We start from the raw sequence: 12,235 nt of genomic DNA, 5'->3' as shown, positions 1-12,235 counted from the left end.
CTCTGAAAGATTCAAACCAGCAGCTAGAATAGCTGATCAAGTAAAATGTTTGTTCCTCTGTTCTTTCTGTGGCCAAACTGGTGTGCGTTGCCAACATTGGAAATAGGCTATCACTAGTTGTCTCTTCTACCATCACTGAATCACTAAAGTTTTTAAGTCCAAACCCAGTCTCCAGTCTTTTCCACTTCCTGCTGAATTCTACAAATGCAAACTGTGACAGATTCATGGGACTAAAAACATGAGGGAAAAAGGAGCTGAACTCTATATTCATGTGCAGGAAGATGTAAGAATAGCCCCATGCTTTTGTTACAGGTTATTCATTTTACCAAATGACTCAGTCCAAAATGTATAAACCAAAACGTAGGGCTCACCTTGTCATGAGCATGTATTCCTCCCTTGGCCATAGAGGTTAAGCTCATACCACTTGTGTGGGTTCTCACCCTCTGACCTCATGACTTGCATTTCTTACTGTGCAGTGGCCTGACTTCATGGAAAGTAAAGAAGCACTGGTTCTGCACATGCCTGATGGGAAGCAGGGGAAGAGGGCTGATGTCTCTCAGAGTGGGGAGAGACACAAATGCAGGTTTCTCGTGTTAGGTTAGACATGCTCTGACCTAAGCTATGTTAATTAAGCTATGTACTAGAGGCAGCAATCACCATAACCAACTGTTTTTTCACAGTGACTCTGACTCAACACTATCTATAGGATTTAGGGGTGCCTTAAGCGTATTTACTGGATTAGACCCACCAGGGGATTTAGGTGTGTAAATATTTAGTTTGTGAATCTCCTAATGACCTTAGGTAAGAAGTCCTGGCCTGCTTGCTTAATTTAAAATAATAATAAAAAAGAGAAAAGTTTCAATAGGGAAGGTAGTAGCTAAAATTTGAGCACTCAGAAGTGTTTTCTTAATGAAAAGTAGGTATTATGGGTACTAAAATATTTAATTTTGTAGATAATGTTTTTATTAGTTGTTTTGTTAACAAAGTATATACATTCTGCCTAAATTGAAACTTAAGTCAATTTCTGAATCTGGACCTCACTGTTTTCTTTGTCTTCTGTACTTGTCTAAAAAGTATTGTTGTGTACTTGTTAAAGATTTTATGTTTTTATATAACTTATGCTAAAAGTATTCAAACTCATGTAAAGTAATAAAACGTGGACTTCTTAAGCTGTGTCTCTTTTCCAGGAGGTTCCTTGTCAACTGCAACATTTCCCACTGAGATTATGTTTGTGTTACACGTTTCTGTCTTGGGATGACAGAGTATTTTATTTTCCTAATTAGCTAGATGGAATTTATGAAGTTTAGCTATTTGAACGTTGTGATTCCTACAAATTATTACATAATGCATCTTGGAGACATGGAATAAAAAATGCAATATAAAGAATGTTATCTACAATATTCCTGCAATTTTCACCTTTTCCTTCTCTAATTTTCTGATGCAGGTAACAATACCCAGGCCCTCAGTGGCATCCACACAGTCTGCTTCAGAGAGTTTTCAGTATGGGCACCAGCTAGAGAAAAGAGAGCATGATGTGCAATCTGTGGAACACACAGCGGAACTCCCGTCTCCAAAGGAAGGCTTGCCAGGTTTGGTTGTGACAGATGATGCACTTCCAGGTAGTACCAGCACACCAGATTTGGTACTTCATATCAGCCACGAAGAGCTTGAAAGGGAAGGACATGTCAAAGAACATGTCAGTGTCCCAGACAGTGACCAAAAGGACCTACTTGAACAACATAGCGGGAGACAGGAAGAGAAAGAACTTGAAAATCTTCCTGTAGAGACTGAGGAAGAACAGCTTCCAGTAGTTTCTGAGGATGTCCTTGAAATGCTAAACAAAGAACAGAATTCTTTGCCAGGAAATTCAAAATCTGCAGAGGAAGAACTTCTAACTAATACTGAAGCTGCTGAAGAATCAAAGCCAAGGCCTGTCTGCTTGGTGCCAAATCAAGATGAAGTTGGGAAGTCCATAACACCTGAAACACCAGAATTTTCACCCTCAAGACTTATCAACTCACACACTAATAGACAGGAAAACAAAATAGCACCAGTTCAGGAAAATGGTTTTCATTCTAATAAGGAAGAAGTCCATATCCAAGACTTGCAATGCCACCAAGTGGCCCTTACTAATTTTTTGCACCAGGAGGACAAGAAGGAGAAAAATACCCCCAGAAATGGAGAGTTATTCCACTGCATTTCAGCGAATGAGAATTCTCATCGATCTAAGAAGGACTTGGTTAAATCTCCTTTTGTATTCAGGCAGAGCCGAATCCCAGTTTTAGCACAAGAGATAGACTCAACGTCAGATTCCTCTTCTGTTTCAGCAAAGGAAAAGCTTCTGCTAAAAAAGGCCCATCAGACAGACTTGGTCAGACTACTTGTGGAAAAGAGACAGCTCAAATCTTTCCTTGGTGACCTCTCAAGTGCCTCTGATAAGTCACTGGAAGAAAAAATGGCTGCTGCTTCAGTACCATTTTCTGAGGATGATGTATTATCCTCATTTTCTAAATTGACACTGGACTCTCATTTCAGCAAGCAGACGGAAGATAGTTCTTTATCTCCAAGTAGCCCTCAGTCCAGAAAAAGCAAGATACCCAGACCGGTGTCCTGGGCTACCACTGATCAAGTCACCAGTTCAAGTTCAGCTCAGTTCTTTCCTCGGCCACCACCTGGAAAACCGCCTACTAGACCTGGGGTAGAAGCTAGGTAATACGGAGAAAATAGAAGTTGGTTTTCAGGTTGAAAATGAATTTGAGCTAGATTGCCGTTACTGTACAACTGTAATTGTGTAGATGTTCCATCCTTTGTTAACCTTGCTTTTTAATGCTGGTCTTGAATTCTCTGAGAAATCTTACATTGTTTGAAAATGAACGAGGAGAGGCTGCTACAGAAGAATGAGTCTGCTTCACCTGTAATTCTTATGTATCAATAGATGTGTAGTCAAAACTGTGAAACCTTTCATCCTATAACTAAATCTTCGCACTTTTTTTTTTTCCAAGTGGGATCACTTTTTCTGAACTGTTGATTATTCACAAACCTGTAGAAATCAGTAGGATTTATCATATGCAGTCCCTTTGAAAATTAACTGCAGAAGCTTTAAGTATTCTGGTTTGCAGATTCCAGCCATCAATATTCAGTCAGTTAGCTATGCTCTGATAAAGGCTAAGTAAAAACAGTCAATTAATGGAGGGCAGAGTGAGCTCTAGAAACCTTCCTTTGACAGATCTGTGTATAGACAACCATGATCTAGTTTCTTCAGTGTCTAGATTACGAGGATAAGGGAAGTTATGATGTAATCAGTAGTGTAAAATCCTCTGAAGGAAGTTGTGGTGTGCCTTGTCATACATTATTTGTGTATAGGAGTGTATTGATGATGTACGGGAGTGGATGTACCCCATCAAAACAGGTGGTAAGTACTGCACTTCAGTGCACTTCAGCACCACCAGGAAATTTCAGTTTTCTTGTAAACACTTAGACTGTTCATGTGAGTGAGTTCATGTGAATGTAATTATTGTGTTTTGAACAAGACGGAGGCCAAAACCTAGATCCAGACACCTCTATCTTACAGGAAAGTTCAGATCCAGATATCTGTTCTGAAGTGTAAGCTTATCCTTAGTTTCCAGTGATACTGTGTTTCTATATGAATTTTGGTGAATAGATTGGAAAAAAAAAATAATTTTTCTTCGTTTCTTCTTAAGGTTACGCAGATACAGAGTCCTAGGGAGTAGCAGCTCGGACTCAGATCTTATCTCTCGTCTGGCTCAAATCCTACAGAATGGATCTCAAAGACCAAGGAGTTCTACCCAGTGTAAGAGTCCAGGATCTCCACATAGTCCAAAAACACCACCCAAAAGCCCTGTCATCCCCCGCCGCAGTCCCAGTGCCTCCCCAAGGAGCTCTTCCTTACCCCGTACTGCCAGTTCTTCTCCATCACGGGCTGGGAGAACCCATCATGATCAGAGGAGTTCCTCCCCACATCTTGGGAGGAGTAAATCACCTCCTAGCCATTCAGGCTCCTCATCTTCTAGGAGATCCTGCCAACAAGAGCACTGCTACAGCAAACCAAGCAAGAATGGTCTGAAAGGATCTGGTAGTTCCTTCCACCATTCTCCGAACACTAAGACTCCCACAGGAAAAAGCAAATCAGCCACTAAGCTTAGCAGATAGGAACTGGGCCTTGACAGGTATAAAGCCGCCTCCTAAGTCTGATGCATGTTGTGTCTGTGTACTGTGTATTTAAAAAAATAATCAAAAAAAAGTATATAAAAAAACAGTGTTGAATCTGCGCTTTTTAAAGAACGTAAGCATCATAAACTATTCATGAGAAAGCATACTGTGTAAATGAGTGGCCAGGCATTGCCTAGGAGCAGGCAGCAAGCAGATCTAGGAAAGGGGAGGTAGAGGCCAGAAAAAGAATGACTAGGTAGTCAAAGAGGTGCAATGTATTTAAAGTCAAAAATATCTCCAAGGTGAGTGTTTTTAAAAGGGTATTTATTTCTATGTTTTCAGTTTACCTAGCTTAGAAGATTAGGCCTAATCATTTAGGGCCTGTCTCAAGAAGTATGCAAGAAGAAGTGAAACCCATTATTCCCAAAATCATGTCACCACTTGGGAGATAAGTACTGCTCAAGCACGTCTCTGTCGTTTTAAAAAAGCACACTGTTCAGAGGACAATGGTATTTCTACCTTATGAGTCTCTTCAATTTTGAGTTGCACACACCTGAGTCACTCAGTACTCATTTTGTCCCCTGTCTACCATAGCACAGATTTGCTTACCTAAAGAAGTATCATGTAACTTGCCCCTTCTTGATTTTGATGACATTTTAAAAATGAATATTAACGGCTGCCAAGATGTTTTGTAGTGGTATTCTGTAGAAATTTGTTTAGTACTAATTAGGATCCAAGAAGTATTCTTGGTTCCATTTTGTATATTTCTTCAGGAGACAAAGCGGGTTCTTGAAACCTCATTATGTGGAATAGAAAACCATTCTCATCTAGGAGGTGAGAGAATGGAGATGTCTGCAATTCACCGAATGTCACAGATTTACAATAAATTGCAATGAATGTTAGAAAAGTTAGAAAACAGGAGTACCTGTTTTTCACTAACTGAACTGTAAAAAGAATCCTTGCTACTATTGGCTTTTTATTTATTTTATTTTTATTTTTTTCCCAGTGGTTATGGATCGCTGAAATCACTGATCTTACATTGAGGAAACAATTACCAACCAAGACTATTTTTTTCGTGCTCATTCTTTTTGTAAAAACATGGAAGGTGAACACCTTGGTAGCTGCTAGCTGACAGAAATACACTTAACACCCCTAGCAAAGTCTTTGTAAGAGTATTAATCAGCAGAGCAAAATATACAGAAAGCAATCATTTTTGATGTTGGGTCCTTGTCATTCTTTTGCCCAAATGGTTCTTTGATAGCCAAGCTTTGTTGTCTGCCAGTGAAGTCCATTGTGTCTAATTCCTCCTACTTTTTTTAGTAGTTACTTAATAATCTCTTGTGGTCTACTGGATCTCTGTAAGAAACGTAACGGTTCAGCACCTTTTGCTATATTCAAAAGAGAATAGTGGGTTAGAACAGTAACACACAAGACTGCAAGCTTACAGAAGGTGCAGCCAGCTCTCCGTGGTTATACCTGTTGTGGGGATACTGGATGTGCAGGAGACTTCTCAGTTGCTGATCTGCTTGCTGTAGTCATATGCCTCTCCAGCCAGCATCTGTGCTTTTTTATTTAACCTCTGCCAAATTAATACCTTTGGATTAAAAGGGAATATTTTGTCTCTGAGTTAACACATTCTAATGCTGCATTAAAGCTGCCCTGGAGCTGCACTGAATTTCACTTGCTCTGTCAGACTATGTTGATTTTTTTTTTCTTACTATGAATATGTGTATTGTTCCCCATATGTAATGTAGCACAGTGTGGAACCTTAATTTCATTCAGGTTTCAAGCACTACAGATGAATGCAATAGGTAGGGTATACCTGCTTTTTCTGAAGAAACTGTAACATTGGAAAGTCTTACTCCTTTGTATTATATTGTATAATAGGTACTATAACAATAATTGCATGTCCTCATAGTAAATTATATAAATATTTATATATACATACATGTATATGCTTATATAAACTCACTCTCATTTTGCATTTGTAATTTATGGACCACAAATAATACAGTTCCCTTTCTGTTAGTCCCTGGATACTCCTGGTGTTGCATCTCCTATCTCCCCCCCAAAAATTCTGGAATGCACAAAATCTAATAGCCTTTATACCTTGGTACAAGATTGAAGGACTGCTGATTTCTCAACCAGCCGATGTTTTGTCTTGCAGCTTTCTTTCTTGCTTTAGAATTGTGAGTACATTTGCATATGAACAAGAACAGAGACTCAAAGGTATTTTTATTTTTATTATAAATAGGGCTTATTGATTACTTGTTTTTATTTCATAATGTGAGTTCTTAATTGTTATGAATGCTCATGATATAGGAGCAGTAACAGTCAATGAATGCCTAGTAGATGAATGTGACAGTAACAAATTCCATCTTTCCTTCCTGTTTTCCTCTTATGTTTCATTGTGGTATACCAAAAGAAAAAAGAAAAAAAAAAGGAGCATAAGAGCATATAGTCCCATTTGTACTATTTCTGCCTTGGGCACTGCTGGAATTATTTGTTAAGGTGGTGTGGCACCTAATAATTATTTTTCCTCCTCTCTCCCTTTTTTTTTTTTTCCATTTTTTAGGGTCTTTTGAGCTCATTCCTACATTAATATGGTCAGTTTTAGTAGATACCTACTTTATGCACCCTCCCTTGAAATGCTGAAGTTGAGGTGTTTGTATTTTCTCTGCAGTATAGCAGGATCCAGAAACAGGTAACTGTTTTACAAGTGAGAAAGAATATAGCACCTAAGGTTTTTTTGTGCTCTCTCCAAAAATACAGACTTATCCATTGTTGCACTTTACTATATATGGCAGGGGGGTTGGAAGAGTTAGTCTTTAAAGGTTCCTTCCAACCCAAAACATTCTATATAAAATAAATCAATGTGGTAGAAAATCACCTGTACTTGAACTACTTGCCAATTGAAAAATAGTAAACTATGCCAAAATAGAGAAAGAGATATCAATCATGATTGATGACCCAGGCTTCTTTCAGTGCAATAAGAGGTAAAAGGCCTGTATATCACTGATTGCATTTTCCTGTGTATTCAACAGGATTTAGTGAGAAAATCATGAAAATACAAATGGGGGAGTGATTGTAAATAATATGTCTTGAACTACTCGCTCTTCTAGAGTTTTTTATTGCTTGATACCTTCCCTCCAAAACTTGCAGAACTGCATACTATAGACTAATGTAGCAATCAGTTATGTAGTTAGATAATGGCCAGCTGATCAACTAATATATAGATTTTACCTTAATATTTCCAGAGGGCCTGTATGATCGAGAGCTCTGTAAGCTCCAACATTTGCATATGCAACTGACTGCATAAAACTGTCAACCTTACATGTGTGTGGCCCTTGTGCAGAGGGGGAATAAGGTGTTTATGGAGGGTATCTTGCCACAAATTTTCAGGGATGGGAAGATTTTTCTTAATCATTTAGAACAGCTGTAGATGTTCTGCATAGCATTCAGCAGCTTATACTGTGATCTTTTAGCTGGGAAGCAATGTAATTCAAGGAGCTGTTGCTTTGTGCTCTTTAAGCCTCCATTTCTTTGGAGTGAAGTGCAATGGAGCCATGGCATGTTGTGGATGCAGATGCTGCATGTGTCTTTCCTCTTTATGGTGTTTCCTGTGCTGCTTCCTCCAGCACTTTGAAGCATTTGTAGAGACATTGAGGCATGAGGCCTTTAAACTGAAATAGAACTTGAAAAGATTTCACACAGACTTTTGTGCTACAATTTTGCATGATAGATTGAATTTGAGTGACAACCTCGGAAATCTATGTTACTATCAATAAAACCCATTATTAATTGCAAATGCCAATTACTATTTAAGTAAAACCCTGTTAAAAGTAATAGGTGTCATACAGTAGAACAACACTGGCAAGTTGTATGATGGTAGGCACCTATCTAGTATTTAAGCAGGATCAGTAAGCATAAAAAACATCAGTGCTCAAAGGCAGGATCATTATGAGGTTTTAACTGCTAATATATACAATTATTCAGGAAGTGCAGACCCCTGGGGAGTGACATGGGGCATTCATTACAGCCACCAGCCACATCCTATCTTGGGAAATCTGGACATATTCTTGCCTTGAAGTCTGCATGTTTGAGATCAAGATTTCTATCATATCCCACTAAACAGTCTGGATGTGGAAGAGAGGATCTGGTCCTACATATTTAAAGTAGCTTGAGTGATTTTTCATCTGAAAAGCCTTGCAAGAGCTCTACCGCTTACAATTTGTGATTATTATGGCATTAACCATAGCTGGCACACAATTTTGATTTTATATATATATAAATATACATTTGTACATGTGTGTATATACACACTTATATAGATACTGTATACTATATAGAAACAGACATATTATATATGTGTATATATATACACACATGCTTATGTGTGTATATATACATATAGGTAGCAACGGTCTCAGCTATTGCATCCTGTTTACTGAAGTTCATTTGCCAGAGTGAGCTGAGGCCTGTGGTGCTTTGACTTGGTCTGATCTCCTCTTTATCTACCATAGTTTTGCTATGCCCTAATTCTGATTCTGTGTCTCTTCTATTTTACAAGGCCTGATCCTACAGTCCTACTTTGGCAAAACTCCCTTAAGTCTTTCTTATCGAAGTAATATTTATGCAATGGTTGACTACAGTGCTCCTAAAAAATAGATTGTTTTTCCTCTTTGATGAGAATGTAGACAATGCCAGATGTACAGTACAGACTTTCCTGTACACAGAATTTTTCCATAATGAAATAGACACTTCTGTAGAACATTAAGAGGCATACATTCTGGTAAGAAAGTGGTTATTTCAATGTTTTAAAAAGGTCTAATTGCACATTAGGGATTCTTGCCTCCAATTTTTATATATATGTTAAATCAGAGAGAACTTGAATATTTTACAAAGGAATAGCAAATTAGAAGAGAGCTCAGACTCACTAATCAGCTCAATAATTAACTCATAATATACGTGTACTGGTCTTGGGTTTTTCATGCAGGGATGTTCCTGTGAGGTGATCAGAGCCATGCCTCTCTGTTCAATTCCAGTGAGGAAGGGGGTTTTCAGGTGTCTAGGTTAACACCGTGATGCCATGCAGCACGTTCTCCATATGCTTTTCTACTACAGAGTGGTTAGAGAACTGTCAGCTATAGAAAAAAAAAAAATTACAATTATCCTTTAGATGCTCATTCCTATTTCTGAAAGGTCAAAAAGTATTTTTATTCTACTTTTTTAGCTAACCAAGTAGGCAGTGAACTGAAGGTTTTTGTTTGCTGTTTTGCTTTTGGCTTAGCTGTCTTGCCAACAATTTGCAGTAAGCAGTAACTTTGATAAAAGGAAGCAAGGCTCGTTGTTTCAGCTACAGGCAGTAGGCGTGGGTCATACTGTTCTTAGCTAACACATGCAATCACATAAACACATGCACCTCACACAAGAATACCTCAGCTGTCCACTCGAAGCTGGTCTTCCTTTCCCCTCCATATAACATTTGTAAAAGAGAAATCATATAACAGCCTAGATTGTGTATTAACTACCTGGAATTATGTTAAGATATTGTCAACTGCAGACAAGTTTATTTAATCACAGTAACAACAAACCTCATTTGCCTATGGCTTAAATAATTGGTTTAAAATAATAATAATTGGTTTAAATAATAATAATAATAACCTCTGAGGATAACCTCTGAGGCTTTTTGTTTTATTTTGTTTTTTAAGGAAGAATTGAATAAGAATGTATTGTTTTAAAGTCTAATGTATTAACTTGGCAATTGTTCTAGCCATTCAGGTCTGAGTACATAGGCTAATTTTACTCTCTGTTGTTGGTAACACATCCTCTCTTAACAGTAGCAGTGACAAACACTCTAGTACTTTACGTTTTTGTGGGATAATAGATACTGCTTTTCCCCAGTTTCTAGCTTTCTGAAATGTTTGGCATTTATCGGGGCTGTCTACAGGAGTTATGTATTTTCCTTTTACGAGGCTTTTGAGCCTTTTGAGAGGCTTCCTCAGCATTATATTCAGAAGCAATGTGGCTCATGCAACAAATTTAGCACAGAGCAAATTATGACCTGCAGAGCTCAGCAGGGAACCAGAACTTGGGCTGCGGGGTACCGAGAGCTTCTGGGCACTGACCGGTTTTCTCCAGCCTTTTATAGCTGAGAGAGAGAAAATGTCTTTTGGAGAAGAGGATTGTAATCACAGTGCTCTGAAACAAGCCCTGTGTATCCTGTTGTTCCTTCCTTACCACAGGAGAGGCCCAGCTGACCGGTTAATCTGCATGCCAAAAGTTTTGGTGAGAGTCTGTCTGGTTTTGCTTCAGGCGCGTCAGGATTCCCGTTAGTGTAGTGCAAAAGTAAACGCACAAAATTTTACATAACAGTAATGAATGTGGATTTGAAGTTTCTGCTCTAGGCTTTGAGCAATGCCTTTTTTTCGAGTGCAAATGTCAGCCTATGTGATTTATGTGATTTATGTGTTTTGCTTCTGTTTTTCCTCTGTCCACACGAATAGCTTGGATCCTTGGGAATTCTTGCTGTTCTTGTGCACGTGAAACTTTCAGTAAAGTCAGTATGAGGTCTTGTGATTTTTTTAGCTTTTCTTTTTCCCTGCATAGGGACTTAAGGAATAAATTCACTCTATAAATACTACATTTGCAATTACTGTATTTTAAATTGGAAAATGCATATTTTTAATTAACACTATGGCATTGCATGCCTTTTGATCCCCCTTTTCTTTAAGAATTACTGCTGAGAGTCAGCTTTGGCCAAGAATCCGTGGTTTCTTCTAAAAACAATACCACAGGTGGGCTACTCGTAGAGGTCCTGATCATCCCCAACTGCCTGTGAGAATTCAAATGGAATCAATTTGTTACAGATCTTTTTTTTTTTTCCTTTTTAGACCTCTTGATCTTTGACCTAACTTTTATGTAAGGGAGCTGTAATAGCAGCAGACAAGCTTGCTCCAAAAGGTACGGTATAATAAGCTTGGTCTGCCTGGCTCCAGATTCTTTTATACCCCTATCTGCTGTGTGGCAGGCAAGGTCACAAATGTTTAACACAAGGTGTGGTGGGTTTTGTTTTTGGTGTATTTCACATCTTTTCCTTCTGTCTGACTGGAGATCTGGATTGGTTGCCCAGCAGCCTTCTCTGCATTCTCTTTGCTTTCTTTGGCTAAAAAGCCAAATATCTTCCTGAACTTCCAACTGTCTTTCTATAGAATCAACCCAGAGACAAGCTGCAGTGTGTGTGTGAATGATGTTAATTTTCAAATGCTTTCCTATGAATATCCAAACCAGTAAATTAAGGAAATCACCAGCAATGCCTTCAGACAAGTACTGACTTCTTGAAGCTGCAAGCCTATGTCCACTAATCTAAAATCTCTGGGCAATACCACAAAAAATGAAATTGGTATGTTAACTACAAAAACAATGTTGTCACTCCATAATGAATTAAGTAGTCAATAACACAATCTGCAGCACAATTAAATTAAGTAGAAAGTGGTTCCGACGTTGTTTGTTACTATTGAGGAAGACAAGCGTTGAGTCCTTCAAATTCTCTTGCTCAATAATTGCAGTTCCCTTTCCCCTTCTTGGGAATCTTCTAAGCCATTCTTTTTCTTTTAAGTTTGCTCAGGCACCCAAGAACATAAAGAGTTGATGCCCTTGTAACGGTCATTTGTACATAAAGGTGTAATTATTTATTTTCTCATTTGTACCATATCAAGGCTTTGTACAATGTTTTAAGTTTTGTTTTCAAATTATTTTGTATTTTATTTTTATAAACTGGTTCTAAATAAAATATTCATTCAGCATGCAAAACTTCAACCCTTGAGTGTGTTTGTATGGTGATTTTACTACTTATAAAGTTGAATTTACTTATTTTTTACTGCTGTACTGTAAACCCTGTACTTTAAACAGAGAAAAAAACTTTTTGATTTTTTTTCTGGTACAAGAAAGCAAAAAGCAAATGTCTGTTGGTACTACCATATCAAAAGTCAGATGCTCATATTGCAAATCAGAATGATTGGATCAATGGGAGTTTTACTGATTTGGCTGGTTGGTGTGTTCTATA

General features: G+C 38.1%; 1 protein-coding gene across 4 annotated transcripts in view; it reads left to right on the top strand.

The window, feature by feature from the left end:
• TTBK2 (tau tubulin kinase 2) overlaps positions 1-11,957 on the top strand; it is an 85,182-nt gene extending 73,225 nt beyond the window's left edge. For all 4 annotated transcript variants that reach the window (XM_082760483.1, XM_082760484.1, XM_082760482.1 and 1 more), the window contains 2 exons: positions 1,445-2,709; positions 3,702-11,957. In XM_082760483.1, coding sequence (XP_082616609.1) covers positions 1,445-2,709; positions 3,702-4,170 — 1,734 coding nt within the window. In that variant the 3' untranslated portion in view covers positions 4,171-11,957. The remainder of the gene's footprint in view (positions 1-1,444; positions 2,710-3,701) is intronic.
• The last annotated feature ends 278 nt before the right edge of the window (positions 11,958-12,235 follow it).

The sequence above is a fragment of the Aythya marila genome (genome assembly GCF_965140915.1).
Source record: "Aythya marila genome assembly, chromosome: 5".
Taxonomy (NCBI): Eukaryota; Metazoa; Chordata; class Aves; order Anseriformes; family Anatidae; genus Aythya; species Aythya marila.
Note: the sequence above shows the minus strand (reverse complement) of the source record. Positions and strands in the feature narration are given on the sequence as shown.